The sequence below is a fragment of the Wasmannia auropunctata genome, unplaced genomic scaffold, assembly GCF_000956235.1.
Source record: "Wasmannia auropunctata unplaced genomic scaffold, wasmannia.A_1.0 LD336101.1, whole genome shotgun sequence".
Classification (NCBI taxonomy): domain Eukaryota; kingdom Metazoa; phylum Arthropoda; class Insecta; order Hymenoptera; family Formicidae; genus Wasmannia; species Wasmannia auropunctata.
In genome coordinates, this window is record NW_012026789.1 from 1,329,040 (window position 1) to 1,348,782 (window position 19,743).

A 19,743-nucleotide genomic window follows, 5' to 3' on the forward strand; every position below is an offset into this window, starting at 1 on the left:
ATTACACGTCTCTCTCGATCAGTCGTGTACGTTTGATTAAATCGTACGTTCGGACGAACGTTCTTTCCTCTAGTGTACGTAATATCTGCCGTAATATCTAGATAAAGTAAACACACGTAAGCGCGAATAAAATACATAACTTGAAACTGTGAAACTTCCTCTCTGTATACGATTGGAGGGGCTGTTTATCGATTTTATACGTCGATTGAAGAGCAACGCTCGCAGCCGTAACGGGAGACGTACAGGTTTTCGAGAGGTTGCCCCTTTCGTATGTGGTGCAGGAAAAGTGGATGGGATAATTCGAGATTAAACGGTACCACACCGTGGTCAAATTTCCATGGCGTCCCCCAGTGAGCCCTGCATTGGAGAACTTGCGTGGAACGCAAGACGACAAACGCGAAGATAAACGTGAATGCGTGCAGATTCAAAGGAATCGCGCGGGTGTGCACGCCTCCTCCGTATGTCGGGACGGCTTAACGTAACGTACGCGATCGGACAACAATGGCCACCCTGTGCGGTAGCCGGACGACGGCGGTAAGCGATCGGCGGACGCCTACGAGTGTATACACTCTTCCGACGTACGGTCGTTTCGCGTCTGACAGATCGCCCTCCATTACTCTCCGCTTACCGGCGCGGCGCGGCGGCGGGGGTGGCGCCTGTCGGCAAAATCGTCTCGTATTCTGTGATCATGTTTCCGCGGCGTTGTTACGCCGAAATAACGATCGGCGTAATGCATCGCGTTTCGTAGAAATCGACCCGCCGGAATAACGGTATACCGCTTGACGCGAAACCCCAACGCGAGGTCTTTCCGGTCTCATTTTCGTACCGCTCGTCGAGGACCTGCGGCCGACCGAAATTATCCGAAGCCCGAATAAACGTCCGTGAATGAAAAGCCCTCTGTGTTCGCGTCAAAGATCACTTCTCTATATTTGATTTACATTTTTTTCTTTAAGTATCGCGGAGCTTAATATTGCGACAAATAGAAGTAATTGCACTGGTCAGCGTATCAATCAATATTGTACACGATATGGCGGCAAGACATCCGGCGTCTAATTGCATCGCCGCGGAGAGATCATTTCGCGACGAGACGCTTCCGCTGCGCGGCTCCTCGCGACGTTAACTCTTCTCGCGATTTCTTAATTACACTCGTACGTTCATCTCTCGCCGCGCCTCCCGGTTCGCGCGCCATCCGTCTATCCGTCCGTCCGCCCGTCCGTCCATCCGTTCGTCCGTCTGTCCGTCCTAGGGGAGCCTTTATTGAACGCGCCACATTATCTGGAAATGTTCGCCCTCGCGTTAAATCACGGCCCATTAATCATTAACCCCTCCCCCCCTCTCTCTCTCTCTGTCTCTCTTTCTCCCCCGCTGTGGTCGTGGATTCCCGGGAATATTCCGCAACGAAGTATGCGATGTACGTTGACGAGAGGGAAAAGAAAAAGAGAGAGAGAGAAGAGAGACGAGCATAGTTGGACATACGCGATTAAGAAGGCGCGGTTTCCTGCTGCCGGTCTTTGTAGGAGATTAATCACGGCCTTAGAAGAGCCGTGTTTACAACATGTGGAGATCGCAGGGGTCGGGGGGAGGGCTCGCATAAGGACCGCTTACATAAATACTCGACGCGATCGCGTCGTTAGCGTCGTAATAATTAACCGCCACTTTCGTAATACGAAAGCACTCCGCGAGTCTTAACAGCCACATCCCCGGCCGTGGTTCCGCCGCGCGGTTTCTGACCTAGTGAACGATCAAATCGAAGGGGGAGAAGGGAGGCCGGGAGAGAGATCTGTATCTCGCTCGGATAAGAGGCGCGCGCGTTCACGCACCGGCGAAAATTTCATAGCAGGTAACTCTCGCGCGAGAGAGCGCGCGTATAATCGCGTACGTGCAATGTGTGTGTGTGTGTGTGTGTGTGTGTGTGTGTGTGTGTGTGTGTGTGTGTGTGTGTGTGTGTGTGTATGTGTGTGTGTGTGTGCGCGCTGCAATATGCGCGCATACACGTACGCACGCGTGTGCGTGTGTATACGCGTGCATTACGACGCGTCGTAAATACAGCGAGATACGAAGTAAATCGAAACGCCGATCTGAATGTATCCGCTTTGCGAAATACCACACGCGCGCGGCTTTGCCCGTGCGCGCCGATTTTACGCGGAAATCGTAAAATTCGATGAAGTAACGGGGCACTGACTTGACTGTGAGCGGTCAACGAAAAATTTATCTCTTTCGCGCTCCCGTTGAATTAGCGTCTAGATGATTTTCTCGCGGGGCCGCGAGTCTCGCGCGCGAGCAAGAAAAAAAAAGGGTGAGGAAAAAAGATCCGTGCGAACTGTTACGCGCGTTGTCTTTCTCCGTGCCACTCCTCGCGCGGTCTGCAACTTATTGTTACGGTGAAACTTCAAGTACAAGTTTCTTTTTCCTTTTTTTTTTTTTACGGTACGCCGCGGTCACAATTAACCACCGCGACGAAGCGAATAAACGCGTGACATCCGCGATTCCGCGATTAACCAGGTGCGGTTTCCGGCTAGCTGAGCTCATTAACGATTGATTGCATCCTTTGGGAAAGGTAAACTCGAGAAACTCTATTCTTATGCGCATCTCTCGCGAGACGATATCTCGCAACGCGCGTAAGTGTGCCGATCGTATCGCTCTTCTCTGACACGTACTCTTTCTGACGATGGCTGTATAATACACGTATTTTTCTTTTTGCTTAATAAATCCCCGGATCCTGGTCCTGAGAAATGATATGTCGTAAAATAATCTTCCGTATATTTTTCAAAATAATATTCATGTTATTATTAGCCGTGCCAGATAGTTTCAACTGTTTCTGCAGCAAATAATAAGCTAGATTCTATTTGCTTTATAATCTAAAGCAAATTGGATATGAAATTATCTTACAAATGAGGATTTAAGTACTTACTTTATTTCATTTTAGAAGAGAAACAAAACGTTTTGTCACACATCTGATCAAGCGATGCGGTAGCGGCGCGACGCCATTTTATCTATCTAATATCTATAAACAATTTACGTTTTTAAATTAACAATATTGTATGAAAAAATATTACGTACATATGTGTATATATATATATATATATATATATATGCATCATCAATTTATATTAATCTAACATTAATCTCTACTACACATGCCCGTACTACACGTACACGTCTCATTACTATCTTCTTTTATTTTTCTACACGAGTTACTATCACTTTATCAAGCACGAGTTCTCACTTATATTTCTTGACGATTATTCATCTGGATGTCATCGTCTGAATGTCACGTCACCGCTACGAGTTGTCTAGCGCCGATCGTTAAGCGATCGCGAGGCGATCTGCGCGCGTCCCATAATTCGCCTCGCGTTAGAGAATTAAACAAGACGATTAACGAGAAGAATTGGGTCAGTTTCGCCAAGTCAATCGCGCGTGGCGATCTTCCGCTCTCCTCCGCCGCGCCGTCATCTCGACACGAGCTATTAAGTTTCGAAACAGGGTAGTCATTGAACTCCTCGTCCAAGATAGAATTCTCGCGTGCCCGTACGTCCCGTGCGTGCGTGCGTACGTGCGTGAGTGCCGCGCGAATATGGTGTATTCTTGGATGACGCGCGTTTTAGTTTCAGGCGATCGGCGTGAACGCGTTCGCGCGCTGCAGTATAACGCGAACGTATACGAATCCGTGGAAATACCACAATTATGCAGGACGCCCGATACACGCTGCGTGTGCCGTGCGAGCTGCGAAATTGCTCTTAATCCGCGGATTTACCGCTAAATGGGATATGGAATCATCCTGATTCGAAGCGCGAGAGATTTCTTATTATTGAAATTTCTCAAAAAGAAAGAAAATTTATCGATGTTGTCCGCCTAATCTCGCGCACGACATTCGGAAATATACCAGACGCAAGTAATCGTTTACGTTTGGCGAAGATGAATCCGTATTTATAAAGTATACCTCAGCTGTTGGAGCTGTAAATAGATATTAATAACTAAGCTTGTCAAACCAGAGGATACATGCTAATTATACTAATACAGTGCGCTCACGTAAAAAGACGTTCAAGAAAGTAGTAATTTACATAAACGAAGTTTGAAAGATATTCCGTGTGTATCGTGTTTTTGTTCCTAAGAAAATGATAACTATATATTTTTATACGTATATATTCAATAACAATCTCGATGTCGATTAAACAACTCAAACGTTCTGCCAAAGAAATGTCCCTGTGTCCGTCTACTTCCTTCGGTTTAAAAACACGCATCTTGACACTTGAAAACGAACGACATTCCATTTTTACATATATTTCCAATTCAATACCAGCGTCTGGCCTAAGCGTGGCTTACGTGAACGTGCATCCAGAAGAGAGCGTGAACAAAGTTAAAAGAGAGAGAGAGAGAGAGAGAGAGAGAGAAAAAGAAGGAAATTGTACAGCCCGGTGTCGCGTTGACTGGTCGTTCATAAAATATTTCACGTCGCGCGCATCCGCGCGCGCGAATATGCATTTTCTTTTCATTTCCTCACCGTGGCCTTAAAGGAAACCGGTAGAAAGCCGCCAGCGCGCGCGCGCGCGCGTCTCTTTAAAAAGTGCATCCCGCGAGCGCATCGGGAGATTAGGAACGAACTTTCACGCGCGCAGATATTTTCTCCGCGATTCTCCCTAATGCATAATCTCTACCGAGTGCTAATCGATACTCTCCTCCGTCTGGGAAGTCTTTAACTCGGCCGCTATCTCGGCCGGGCCGCCGCATTCTTTTCTCCGCAGAATGGTACCTCCGATAAAAATATTCGATTTCTAGATAAGTATAGAGAAATATATATATACACGGAGGAAAAACATCGGGGGAAATTCGGGTCGCCAATGCCCGACGAACGAGAACTACAGCTGTCTACTTTCGTCCCGTCGATTTCTGACTCATCTCGATAGAGATCCGTTCGCGAGCTGCCGCCGCTTCTTGATGAAATTTATGTGTATATAAGCGCGCTGCTATCCTTCCCATGAATTTCCAACTTCCAGCGTGTTTGGTAATTAGGACAAATTGAGATTCTGTTGAACTAAAGTTCGCTGAAAACGCGGGAGGGGCACGATTGAATATCATTCATTTGCATTTCACAGCTTAATTCGTAAAACTATTTGTCAGTGGCTTGTAAGAGTGCAACGTCCAGTATATTAATGCTCGTTGCAATTTTTGGTATTATATGCGTGAAGTTAAACAGAATTACTCAGTACTTGGATTCCACTGAATTTTCTTTGTCGGATCTTTTCATTATGTGTTCGTGCACCTTTGCCACTTTATGACAGTAAATATGCGTATAAATCCCATCTCATTGCTTGATGGTGCTATCCATTTCTATTCATATTCCACGAAGCGTATTGGCCTAATTTTTATCTTATTCGACCAGTACAAAAGTCAGCTTTGATGACATCATGGAAAAGTCCGTTGATAGTGACTAATTAAATTCTTCTAAATTGTATTTATTTAAATGTCAAGATTATGCGCGAGGTTATCAAAAACAAAAGATTATATATGTATACATATGAATATGAAATTATTACTTCCTCTAAATTATTTCCTCTAACTCTATAATTTATAATAATTTGTTAATTAGTTTGTAATACTTACTATTAATTAATTACTAGCTATCTTTCATTTAATTAAGCTTTTTTTAAAATACAATAGAAGATAAAATAAAGAATAGTTCTCGCATGAAAATCTATGTAATGATGTTGAAACAAGTATAAGATATTCAATTGTGTTGCGTATATCATATTTATAAAATTATGACATAATCCACAATTGGGAATCTCAGCGAACTAAGTACAACATTATTTCATGTGGACAGAACGATTGCAACACTTTTTTATAAATTTTGGAACGCATTAATATTTTGCAAATATAAACCACGATTTAGTCCAGAGACATGAGTACATTAATCGTGAGTTGCATTTGCAAAATATTAGTACGTTCCAATATTCATTAAAAAAAAGTGTTGCTACCGTTCTGTCCATCACTATACGTAAAGTGACAGAAACATAAATAATATTACAGTTCTCAACAACGATTGTTTAGGTTATGCTCTAAAAAAGCTCACGTTGTAGAATAATTTATTTTTTCAGCTTCATGCCAAGAAGAGACTTGGTAAGAATCTCATAACTCACACGTCTCTCTTAACCTACACATTCATCCATACCTTTATCAAAAGCGCACGTTGTATTATAATCTTTATCTTATTTTCGCTCGATACGCTACGACAAGAACTGCAATTTCTCTGAAAATTGAGAATTCTGAAAATCACTATGGCAGGGATGCTCGAGACGCTTGTGGTCGCTATAATGATGCTTGCAAGTGGCACGTGAAAATCGCGAAGTCGGTGGTGTGAAATCAAAGGCGCGATATCGCGCGGTGCCACCCACAGTTACAGCGGAGCTTTTTATCAGCCCGCACGCTCGGTCGATCGCCGCATGCGGCGCGATAGCGCTCGTCGGAGGGGTCCGTTTTCTCGATCGACGCGCGCGATCGACGAGGAAGTAACGTGTATGCACCGTTTGTATACAGGGTGTGTCGCGCGCGGGGTCCAATCCACCATCACGGACTACGTCTGCGAATCTCTGCGTCGACGCTTCCGGATCGAGCTTTCAAAAACGACGATCACTTTCCGATGTCCAACGATAAGTATCGTTAAGGCATTAGGATGCAAATCGAAATTTTTCCGTAAAATGAAATCGCTTGACAAACGATGTTTCATCAGCTATCCGCACAAGTCCCGCGATTCGTAGTTCGCGAAGTTCCCTTTAAAATCCGAGTCTTACGCAACTCGCTCGAACGCTCTCTTCCTCTTCGTTAGTCCGCTCAGTTTTTTCCTTGCCTGCCTCGGATTCGAAGAAAATGCGCAATTTCCGTGTCGACGGCACGAACGTCAAATCGCAGACAGCTCTAAGACTCTCGTAAGCCGAAGAGGAAATGTTTGCAACGAAAGGGAAATATTTGCGCTGTCTCACTCCGCGCGCGCCGTTCGGGCGAAGAGAGTTCGCCTAATTTCCGTTTGTGCGACGGTTCACCAAACACCCTGTATATGTATACATATGCGGCACGAGGTCAACGGCACGTTGGAAAACAACCGCGCGCGCGCGCTCGCGGCAAGGCGCGCGTACATGCACGCGGTGTACGCGTGCGCGTACATACGTGTTTGCACGGGTAACGTCCGACGGGGTCTCTCGTCGCGTCGGCCTGAATGGGAACGGTACCGTTTTCGAATTCCCTTTTGCCGTTCGCGCTTCGGCGCGGCGGGCGGCCCTATCGCGAGAAAGCATTGGGCAAGCCGAAATCAATTCCTAGACGCCGCGCGTATATGCGAGGTGTCTCGTGCCCCGCGAGCCTCTCAGCTTTCACTCATAAATATTAGAAACCGAACTGAGAAAAATTAGAAACTGAAATAATTGGAAAAATCTGAAACGCGTTGCATATTTTAGCCGCCGTCAGCACGACTTTAGGTCCGGCTTTTTAGCCATCCGTTTCCTTTTGATCAATTATTATCGGGAAGATACTTGACAGAAGTATTGAGAATTAGCGGCTTTCATTCTTTTCAGGTATAAACTGACTCGGAGGTTTAAATATAACCAAGCTGGATTATATGTATATACTATTACTATTGCGACAGAGTGTCAATATAAGGAGCGATATTATAAAAGCGCTTTTATTAAGTATGAACCGGTGATATTTGTGGAAGGATACCGTGTTTATCTTATGTTCTTCATTCCGCGTGTGATTTCTTAACAGTTGAATGATCGGCTCAGCCGCTTTCAGCGCCAGAGATTTTCCGGGTCAATATTTATCTTTCCAGACGTCGGAGATATATATCTCGATTGTTACACTTCGCCAATGGGTCGCACTCCATCACAATTGTGCTCGCGGCAAGGAGGATCGTCCCGTTTCAATGAAAACGGGTTTCCCGAAGCGAGTGACACGTAAAGCGCTCCGGACTTAAGTGCATTTAATTAAGGTCGTAATACGAGAGTTCCCGACGCGCGCTCGCGCGCGCACGCGGCCGACGTACGTGCGAGGAGGAAGAAAAAGCAGAACGGAGCCACCGAAAATGATCGAGCGCCGTTGCGGCGCCGTATATTACGGTTAGGGGTTAAATACCGTTACGAGGATCTTTTAGTACTTCACGTGCGCGCGCGATTTACGGCGGCCGTACAGGAGAGGATGCGGCTGTTCACTCAACAATCCCCGCTTCCAGAAGGACCACAGAGGCAACGGCGAGTGGAAGAGGACCGCGCACAGGCGGACGAATGCGGTTGAGTCAACTCGAAAAGGGGACTCGAAGGAGAGACGGAGAGAAAGAGAAAGAGAAAGAGAGAGAGAGAGCTTTCGTGACGAATAAAGAAAGAGAAGAGGGGGCGGGAAAGGAGAGAGAGAGAGAGAGAAGGAGAATTTTTCACCGTGCGGTGAAACCGTCCCCCGCCGAGGAGACCGATCGACTTTCCGTGCGACGACCCGCGCGGCAGCGGCTCTCGGCGCGAACACGCACGACGCCGACGCCGAGACGCCGCGCCGCGGCGATCTGTCGAGCTGACTCGACGATGCTTGCCGCACACAATGGTTAATTGAATCTTCGAGGAGCGATCGCATTGCTCGCGAGTGTCACGCGACTCCATAGAATGTAACAAAAGCGTAAGATACCTACGCGAGGGGTTTTGCAACCTGTGTTTAAAGGGAAATTATAAAGCGGGAGCGGACGTATTGAAAACGAACGATAATCGCAAACCTCGTATAGTTTTCTTCTCCCTGGTTGTATTTTTATTAAAAATGTATACGGAGAATGAAGAGCGTTTCATTTTGGCGAAGGGAAGAAGTGTGTTACATGAAGATAAATATCATCTCAAGACATTTTTCAGACAACACAAAAGTGCTGTTTAAGATTTAACTTTTCCTTTCCCAAGACGTATTTTTATTCTTTTACATTGCATGTTTGGGACTACGAGCAGACCTCCAAGTTTATCCAGGATTGATAAGTCTGCGATACCTTCCGATGTGTTTGAATTTTCCTGCTACTCGTAATATAAGAAATTATATTCGAAATATTTTTAAAAACATCTCTGTCAAATGTAAAATGCAGCATATAACTTTTTTTAAATATAAATATTACAAAAAAAACCCATTCTTGCAATCAACACCGCAAAATGGAAATTTCTTCCTCTCGATGTATTATTTTTATCTATCTTTATTATATTTTTTATTGCAACTCGTGCAAAAGATTTTTTTTATATTAATGCATATATGTACAAAACAGTAAAAATTCGTACACGTATTAAATTTTTTGAAACAAAGAGAAGCAATTGTTTTCAAATCGCTCTTTTATATTTAAAAATAGGAATATATATAATGGTACTTTTCATAATTGTATTTTTTGATACCTCGTTTTATTTGATATGCAAATAAAATCGAGAACGTGAATTTTTTCATTTATATATATATATATATATATATATATATATATATGTCAACATTTAGCAGCTCAAAATCTTGAACAAAATTTAAAACAAAATTTAAAAAATTCGATATTGTCAGTTATTCTCGATCATCTGAAGTTTCTTCAAGGGGTATGTGATACATTGAATATGTGTCTTCTTATACATGCACTCGGATAATTTCGTGACGTTTTTGAATACCTCGAGAAAGAGAGACGAATAACAATAATTATATCTTGTATACGGACGCGAAAGTATGTACGCAACAACAGTTGCGAGGAGACGATTAATTGCCGAACGATAGTTCGTGATTTTGCATACGCAACACACGCACGCACACACATCCGCGTAAACACATAAATATGCACGTACGCAACACCGGCATATCTATGCACAAGTTAGACGTTGAGCGATCATATTAAGTATATATACGACTGTGTCACAGGTCATCGGCCCTTGGATATTCTTGGCAACGCGCGCTATCTCTCTCCTTCCTCCGCATCATCCTCATTCTCCTCCTTTTTTTTTCCCTCTCGCTCCCTCCTTGCGACGACGGCGACGACTTCTCCGGGGCTCTTTCGCTCCCTCCTCTCCGCCTAGACTTCTCTTTTGTCTTCCCTCTCGTTGCGAGTACTCCGACAATTCTTTCCTTTTCATCTTCACTTTTCTCTCACTCACTTACTCTCTCTCTCTCTCTCTCTCTCTCCTCCCCCCCCTCCTTTTCTCTCTTCTTCTCTCTCTCTTTTTCTTCCTCACGAGTACACACTCTTCGATCTTCAATTAGTTTCTGGCAGATGCACTTCTAACGACCTCGTCAACCGGAAACGATATGACCTCCCGGAACTCCAGTAGACAGTTTCTTCCGGATCGATCGCGTGTCCGCCGACGATTTGATAAATTTTAGATAATTGCCGGAGAACGCCAGGCATCTTTGTGAGCGGTATAATATCCGGCGAATCTTTCATTTCTGAAGGAATAGGTACTGGGAAAGAAAACTTTCTTTCCTTATCTGCAACGTGTTGAGAGGGTTTGTAGTTAAAAAAAAGTTAGAGGGTCGCGTAGTTTTAATCTTGCCGTTTAATCGTATTTAAAAAAAAGACCATGCAATGTTTTCTTCGCGGCGTATTAAACGTGACTTATTTTACAAAAGAGGTAGAGATATTGGAAACCGCTAGAGGAGTGCAATGACTTGCCTTCAATGACTGTATAATAATAACATATTAGTAATAACAAAGTAAATAGTAATTTATTTGATTATGCGATTTACTCGTCCGCGATACGATATTTTACAGATACTATATAATTCTCCTTTTATTTTTACTCCGTGGTGAATGCGTTTTCTCGTAAACTTTCCACCTTCTATGCGTTTTCCTATAATTTATTTAAAATGACAATCCGATAATGTACCGCTGTATTCATTAGCATTACTATCGAAATGATGTTATTACTAAACTATGCGATATATTTTCGTTTCAACTGCGATAACTTTTCGTTTCATTAATGTTATTGGATAACGAGAACAGAAATCGTTTGTTAGAGAGAAAGAAGAGGGTGTGTATGCAAGAGAGAGAGAGAGAGAGAGAGAGAGAGAGAGAGAGAGAGAGAGAGAGGAAAGGGAGCAAGAGAGCCGTTAGTTGACAGTTGGACATTTCGTTAACTCCGATTCCTGTATGAAAATACAGGGGATATTTGATCCCTGCAACGGCTACCTGCGCCAAAGTGGTCTCCGCGCTGATCTACCGGGAAATCGATTTTTTTTCACATAAATATGTGGGTTTGAGGAGCGTGGGCGCATTGTAGGCAGCGCTTACGGTGCTCGGTGGTGCGTCATCGTCGTTTCTCGCGAGGAATATTTAATCCGCTTACCAAACGAAACGAATTCAAGCTACCGCGACGGTTTGACATTTCGATTCGTTGGGCGTATAGCGTTGCAATCGTATGCAGATACCGTCAATTATATCCTTTTTTTTTTCCTTGCAGATAGTAAACGGTCAACAGGTTTTTCTCGAATTAGAACGTGAATTAGATGGATATGGAGCGCTCGGTCAACTTTTCCACTCGTGTTTTCCGCGTAGGCATGTTTACGTTTTCGCAATAGTGATGTCATGTCTCGAAATCAAAATTAAAAATTATTTAATCCTAACACTAAATCATTTTTTTATTTACTAAAATAAGTAATAAATAAATTATGTATGTGAGTGGGCTTTTAAAGCCTCGTTCAAAGGCTTTTAAATTATGTATGTTTCTATGTATATATAAATTATGTTTACATTATTTACATATTTAATATATGGAGTAATTAAATTATGTTAATTGCATATATCACGAATATATCAAACCTAAGTTAGTAATGTGAAAATATTGATTATTTATTACATGATACTTCACGTTTTCTATATGATATAAAACGTAAATACTATGAACATAATATATCTATCTAAATAATATAGAACATAACTACAATCGAAAGAAAGCGCCTTGGTTGATCATTTCGTATACATGCATATGTGTTCTAATAAAATCATCTCGCGCGCATAAGGATCGGTGCACTGTCCTAGGAGGACGCAAAGTCTTCCGCATAAACGATACACGAATATAACACGTCCGTATATGCAATTGCATGCGGGATGCGAGATTCCGTCTCGCTCGGGGCACCATCGGCTCTAGAGCCGCCTCTGCACACGGTGGAAGCCGTGTGTAAGAACGACGAGGTACGGCCGGGCGTGTGCAGCCGTGGAACAGTGACCCCCTGGACCAGAGATACAGTTATTGCGTTTACTCTCCTTCATGCTCGGCACGTAGCCGTGCCGCGGGCACGAACCGCGATACGCACCGGCGTCGCGCCTCGGTGCGCGTTGCACCGTTGTCCACTGTTGCGCGTCATTGCGGCAACGTTCGCGTCGGCGATCGTTATTCGGTCGTCGAGTCGCGACGAGAAAAATTCGTTCCGTCGCGAATCTCAGCATCATCCGGCATCCGAATCGCGATACGAATGTGCGATTTTGCGTTCACGTTTCGGCATGTAGACACCGAAAAACCCGTAGAAAATTCTTGATTTCCGATTGTGAACTCGACGAATTTGAAATCTTGATTCTCAACTAATATCCTAAATTTGAGACTGAATGCACATTTGTATCACAAACAATAAATTAATTAATTTATACAAATGTATGACTTGCGATAAACTAAGCGAGTTGGGTATCCCTTTTTTTTCTTCTTCTCAGATACATTCTTTAATTGAAGTTTATATGTAAGAGTCGAAGAATAATGCGAATTCATTGGATCGATCAGCATGTGCAGAATATAAATTCTTTACTGACAATGAGAGCAACTAATTCCTTTCTTCCGCACAAAAAAAAAGAAAAATCACTATCGCAATAGAGAAAAGGAATCTCTGCAATAAAGAGCGAAAATTTTCTTCATAACTTAACTATCCTGATCGCACGAGATTTCTTCACTGCCAACGAGCTGTCTTACAAGAGAATCTCGCGGACAACGAGCAGCACCGCAGAAAACCCGTTTCGTTTCGTTTCGCGCGACTAAACGAAAACGAGGCTGTGTGCCTCGGTACTCACACAACGTATGTACACACAACTCGTTCGATCTGGACGTTCAGTCAAACTCGGTTAACGCGTCGAAAACGAGAAAAATTGTTCACTTCGTTCAAATAAAATTCAGTTGCAGCCGTAAAAAAAACAACGCTTGAGTTGGAAACGCTATAAAGCCGAGCGATGAAAAAAAGAGATGAACGATCAACAGACATATATACGTTGATTAAATTTCATCAAGATTCACTCTTTTTACTTGTTTACTTAACGGTTGCTTAAAATATTCGAAATAAACTGAACCCGTCCTTTGAACTTTGTTTGTCAAATTCGTCGGTAACACGACACACGCCGCAGTAGTGTGAAATTGAATATTTCCGTACGTAACTGTAAAAATGGATTCGCGAGCGACAGGGTTCAAAACGTTCTGGTTTATGACACGTATCGGGTTTCTCGATTTGGAAACGGCAACTCGTGTTTGATTTTTCTCGATAAAACGTTATTAAAATCGAACTAAAATAAAATTAAAAAAAAAATGCAGGGAAATGAAATTAAACTTATTTTTTTTACCGGTAAATTTGTGTATATTATATTCTCTGCAGCGAGTGTTTCTGAGAACTTTTCGTGCATTATGATGTAATAAATATTATAGACGGAAGGATCTGTGTTGCAGGAATACAAGCTCGGAATTTAAGAAAGTTCGGAGGAGCAATGCGCAATATCCTCGATTACGCGGATGTCGCGCGAGCCGTGCGAGGTAAAAGTTTCGTTGCAAAAGTTCTCGCGCACGCAGCCGCGTGCCAGCGCGGCATTTCCGCGCGGAATAGTCTCGAAGAGAGGTAAAGCGAGACGTAAAAATTGCGAAGTGCGCACGGTGGACCATATACACGCGGATCTGCATACAATCGTACAATTTTATCTGATCGCGAGAGCTGCCGAGCTATGACCACTGCAGGCACCCATACTTTCTACTACGGCGGTTATTGCAGACTATGGGCGATAGCGAGGTGATAAAACCTTCGTGAGAAGAGCTGGACATGGACATACCGTGCCGTCCCACTTTCCGGCCGAGATAGTCGCAGAGATAGCTCGCGCGCCGTGCGCGCGGTTCTTTAGACGCTTTTCATGTAAAAGAAGGAGGCGGGCTCCGCGCAGCTCTCGAAGGCTTGCGTCATTCTCTACTCGCGCGCGCGTCGTAAGAGAGTATATTTCCCCCTCTCCCCCCGCCCTCCCCGTCTTGAAAATATTGTCAATGTCGCGATCCCGTCCTAAACTCTGAGATATCTCTCTCAGGACGCAGGCCGCGAATATACTCCGCTCTATACGCCGCCGGGAACAAGACATTCCTCTTCGCATCGGATTATCCTTCGAGGATAATCTTAGCTCCGGTTGCGATGGGACGATCATCGATCGATCGTCCCTGCAGCCGCTGTCAAGCGACCTTATCTAGTCTCCGGTTTACGACGGTTGCAGGTAGTCCGGATTAATCCCGTGTACTTTTGCACGCGTCAATCGGCTCGCGCTGGTTTGTCTAGCGACCTTATCAGGTGAGTCGCCCTTCGACGTGCTCGACCGCCTGCCCGAGGTTCAATGAACTCTGCGAACGAGTCACTGCCGTGTCGCCGGGGTTAATTAATTGAGGTTACGACTTTCTCCGATCTGATTTACACCACATTGTGTCGTTCGCCATCGAGTTGATGAACTTTCTTCCGCGCCGGTTTCTTCGAGTCTCCGAACTCGTACAATGAGATGATTTAAAACAAAGTCAGCCCTAACCATGGGTTTAATTGAGTTTCCGAGATAAAATTTACAGTAAAGCGTGGCTATCTGGAGAGATTAAATTCGTAACTGAAGCAAGATATTTAGAGAATTACCTGTATGACATATGAAAAAAGTGAAATATTTTACAATTGGCAAAGTTGTTGCGGAGAGTAGGAATCGATTGTAGAAACTTAATCAAAATTTTAAACAGCTTATTTAAAAATATATTATGACATCGAATTCTTGTTTTGGTGCATTAAGGTACCAAATAAAATATTAGATACTAAAGATTCGCGTTTGTGTTCCAATTTCTTTTCTTATTAGCACAATTGACATCCTTATTATTCTCTGGATGAAAATAATTAAAATAGATATAAATAGATATTTATACGTCAAAGATTTGTGAAGTTTTAATGTTTTTGAAGTTTCAACTCCGAGATTTTTGGCGAAAGTGTTAGAAAGTTATCCTTGCAAAACCGAGATCCTCGTTACCCAACCACGGTTTTGATTATTCAGAAATAACCTCACGATAAATATCACCGATTACGTATTCTGCGAGGGTGCCTTCTACTCACAGGGAGCGATCGTGGGAGATACGGGATCCAGTTATCAATTACGTATCTCCGCATCGGTTCAACGAACTCAGGCATAGGGTTAATTTGGCGAATTCAACTTTCTTCGGCGAGACTTAACCCGGGAGACCTCGACTTGACATTGAAACAATGAACCGCAAAAATGACAAAAAGAATACGATAAGCTGGAGCGCACCGACGAGGAAACAGTTTCAGAACTCCTAATTTTTTACGAGTTTCGGATAACATAAAAACTTAAAATTGTACTAATAAAATAACGTTTAAATTACAGGAAAAGATGTCAGAAACAAAAGTGCCTTGTCGTTATTTGATTACTTTAAAAGGGCAACGACTCCAATAAAACACGTATTTTTTTGAAGAGCTTATACACAGTCGTCAGCATAAAGTTTGCGGCACTTTATTGTGATGTGTTTTGGAACTCACTAATATTTTGCAAATACGATTGGTCTAGCCTAGAGATAGTACACCAATCGTGGTTCGTATTTTGTAAAATATTAGTAAGTTCCAAAACCATCAAAATTAAAACTGTCGCTACCTTTGCGATTGGTGTACTGTTTCTAGAGACGTTGCTTTTTGAGCCACGTCAAATACGAACCACAATTGATGTTTCTAATCTAGGGAGGAAAGGACGACTCCAATAATAAGAGACGTGCTTTTTTGAAGAGCTATACAATCGCCAGCATAGAGGACACTTTTTATTTTGGTTAGTTTCGGAACTCACTAATATTTTGCAAATACGATTGGTGTATTGGAATCACGATTAATGTTATACTGCCTCTAGAGACTACCAATCGTAGTTCGTATTTGCAAAATATTAGTAAATAATATTAGTAAGTTCTAAAACAAAAGTGCCCATCAAATTAAAAAGTGTCGCAACTGACGCAATCTTTATTGGCAACTGTAATCGCAACATGTTTATTATACAATAAACTTTTTATTCAAAATACTCTCGTATATTATATATAACTGTTTCGATTATATTCGGTCCGGATCAGAGAATTCTTTGAGCTAAATATATATATATAGGGATACGCCTTTGTAAGCATGCTCCACGTAATGCGCACTCGAAGTTAATCATCAATCCGGGAGAGACGACAGTCGCGTCAAGTGCTCCCGTAATAAATGCGGCGGGCGTGCGTCACGTTTCGCGCGTGCGAAAGCGGAAAAGGCGCGCGATAGCGCGAAAAAAGCCGACGCGCCGTGGCCGGGTCGACGAACCCGCGTAGGATTAATTTGGCGTGCGTTCGTAACTTCCTTCAACGAGACTTAACCCCGCGCGACTCCGACTTGACACCCGGGTGGAGAGCGGGAGCAGATATAAAAATGTCTGAAAATGAACGCGACGGGCGGGGCGTAACCGTCCGTCACAGCGGCGCGCAGCGGTTAAAAGGACATCGCCGCGCGGCGGTGTTGCGCGTGTTTGGCGCGAAATCTAGAATTAACTGAGGGACCTCCTGATGGTGGTGGGGCGAGATGATGAAATTAATTCGCGCAATCATTCACGCGTGATTGAACAGTCACGCTTCGCGGCAACCCTCTCAGATTCAGATGCAAAGTAACATATGCTAATGCAACGACGACGAGTTGCACGTGGTGTTATGAAATCACTGTACATCCTCGATTCGGATCGCCTGAACTCGAGATCATCGGTTTGATGTTCTTGAGCGCGTCCGGGGACAGTTACGCCTTTTTCTCTTATAGCGTTACAACGCGTGTTACATACGCGTGTCGCGTATATGTCTACTAAATGAACTAAAGATGTGCGAATCTATTCGAATCTTATTTGATTCGATTTGAATTCGAATCTCTGATCATTCGAATCCGAATTATTCGAAGTTTCGAATCTAATAGGTTTAAATCATATATCGACAATCTGATAAAATTATATTTCCCTCTAATAAATAAAACAATGCTTATACAAAAAAAAAGACAGTTCTTTAGGATACGTTCTTGAAAGTTATGTTTTAATGATTTAATTCAACTTAATTAAATTCGATTCAGATTTAACTCAAATTTGATTAGTATTCGAAAAAAAATGAAATTCTATTTGATTTGACATAAAAAAACTTTGAGTTACACATCTCTAAAATGAATCATGTGTTATTACTAGTGATGTGTCGCAGAAAAATCCCGAAGGTTGGGGAAGGTCCCCAAAAGGGATTTTAAAAAGGGAAATTCGACTTGGACATTTTTTATCTATAGGGACGACAGACCAAAGATGCTACAATTGTAAAAGTAGAAGGGATAGCATCTTTATTCATGGTCTTTTAGGACAAAATTCCTCACACAGTTCAAAACTTTCGTTTCGATTGCATGCGTTGCACAGCAAAGCAAAGAAAATTACCGTTTATTATAAATTGAATAACTTGAAAGAAAAGTGTACGATTTTAATTAATAACATGAAAATAGTTCCTGCCGGTACGTAGAATAGCTTTAGTTTATTGTCTTTATTATTGAACTTTATTCTTTTTAGTTATTCTATTATCTACCTGTAATGATTCTTTTTCGCATTTGTTATTCGATCACGTGGCGCATTACGGCCATTACTCGCACGTAATTCACAAAAATTCACTGCCAATTGACTGCTAATAGCTGTCAATTTAGCTGTAATGCGAAAAAATTTTTTTACATTTGTCCGTTGCTCGAGCACGTGGCATGATGTTAGCAGTTCCCGCTTTTTTACATATAATGGCGAGAACCACGTGGCCGAGCAACGGACAAACGTAAAAAGTTTTCGCATTATAGCTAAATTGGCAGCTATTGGCAGTCAATTGACAGTGAATTTTGCATATGTGAATAATGGCCGCGATAAATGCGAATCATTCTATCTTGAAATCGATTTTTCCCTAACAAAAATTGTTATTTTTATTTATAAATCTACATATACATATACATATATATTTTAAAGTATATTTATTTTATACTAAATATATTTATAATTTTTATTATTTTACTTAAAATTGAAAATTTGATATTATAACATAATGGATAAATCGTCTCAAAGATTTTAGGAAAAAAATTATTTTTGTAAATATTTTATTAATCTGGAAAATGCAAAATTTTTCATATATTTTACATCTTACATTTTCTGAGTGATAAATGTGAAGTCTTTCTTCAATAGCTGTCGTACACGGATATTTGTTACCGAAAGTAGCTTTCTAAAAGGATATGCTGAATTTTGAATGGACAATGAATGTCTCTTTCCCTCTGTCTCTCGCTCTTTCTCACCCCCTTCCCTCTCTGCTCTTTCCTCCCTCTGGATACATACCAACGAGCGAGCAGGTTCAACGAACCCGGGATGTGACGCCACGCTGGGAATTTATTATCTGTAGCCTGTTGTTCAACGACCCCCGTTTTTTTCGCGTGCACCGCGGATTCGAGCGTGTTCTTGGCTTAGTTTCTTCCTGATTTCCCCGGCGCACCGTCATCGCGCGGTCACGGATGACGTATCCCCGTACCGCGAGATGGGTTTTTCGCGGTGGACGTTTGTCGCGCGTGACTAAAGTCCTTAGATTTATGAAGTACCACATATCCATAGGACTCAATTATTAGGATTTGGAATCAAATTGGCGTCGGAACGGGTAGCATATACTTTTATAATATATCTATACTTACACTCTTCTAAATTTTTATAATTGAGCTTAGGGTACTACGTTACCATTACATTTGTCGTACGACAATTTTTTCAAGCTTGTTGATTGGCTATAGGCTAGGGAAGATCTTGAAAATATTTGAGAACTTCTCTATTCTGCGCAGCTCTATTCTACACACTTGAAAAATTTGTATACTGAGTACGCTGTCCCCACTATACGCAGACCGATACACGACCTCTCACTTAATAGAATATGTATGTGGGAAATTTAAACTATATAACAATATTTATATTCCAATAAAGAATCTAATTATATTTGTTTATGATTTTTTTTTCACAAACGCTTGTCGAGAAGCAGCTTCTACTTATCACATTTAGTATTAAACAGCCCGTGATATAAAATAGTTGCAAACAGACAAAGAAGAGAGAAAGTCGTGATAACACTATAATTGAATGTTACATTACACTTAAAAAAAATACTTTAACGTACATTGTCGTCATTATTGCAAAAAAGAAACTTATCAAAATTTATTTAAAAGAACAATTATTTAATAAGCGTACCTAATATAAGTGAAGGCAACACGGAAAATAATACGAAAGATGTTCAAAGTACAGATTTAAATAGAGATGATGGAGAAACTGCAGATACAGCAAATGGTGAGATCGTTGAGATAAAAACGTTGCACTCACATGATTTAACAGACCAACATCACACTGACACAAATCAGTAAGTACACATTCAAAAACTGAAGAATATAAAACAGATATAATGAAATAATCTCTCTCTCTCTCTCTCTCTCTCT

General features: G+C 42.1%; 1 protein-coding gene and 1 long non-coding RNA gene across 2 annotated transcripts in view; one reads left to right on the forward strand and one right to left on the reverse strand.

Moving 5' to 3' along the window:
• Positions 1-2,898: 2,898 nt before the first annotated feature.
• LOC105458260 lies at positions 2,899-5,487 on the reverse strand. Its single transcript, XR_975516.1, has 3 exons — positions 5,208-5,487; positions 4,803-5,042; positions 2,899-3,004 (listed from the first exon to the last, which is right to left on the reverse strand). It is a non-coding gene; the product is annotated as an uncharacterized LOC105458260 (long non-coding RNA).
• Positions 5,488-13,936: 8,449 nt separating this feature from the next.
• Positions 13,937-19,743, forward strand: part of LOC105461222 (ABC transporter G family member 9) — a 30,984-nt gene continuing 25,177 nt past the window's right edge. The window contains exons 1-2 of the mRNA XM_011707727.1: positions 13,937-14,001; positions 19,497-19,667. Of these exons, the coding sequence (XP_011706029.1) occupies positions 13,937-14,001; positions 19,497-19,667 (236 nt within the window). The remainder of the gene's footprint in view (positions 14,002-19,496; positions 19,668-19,743) is intronic.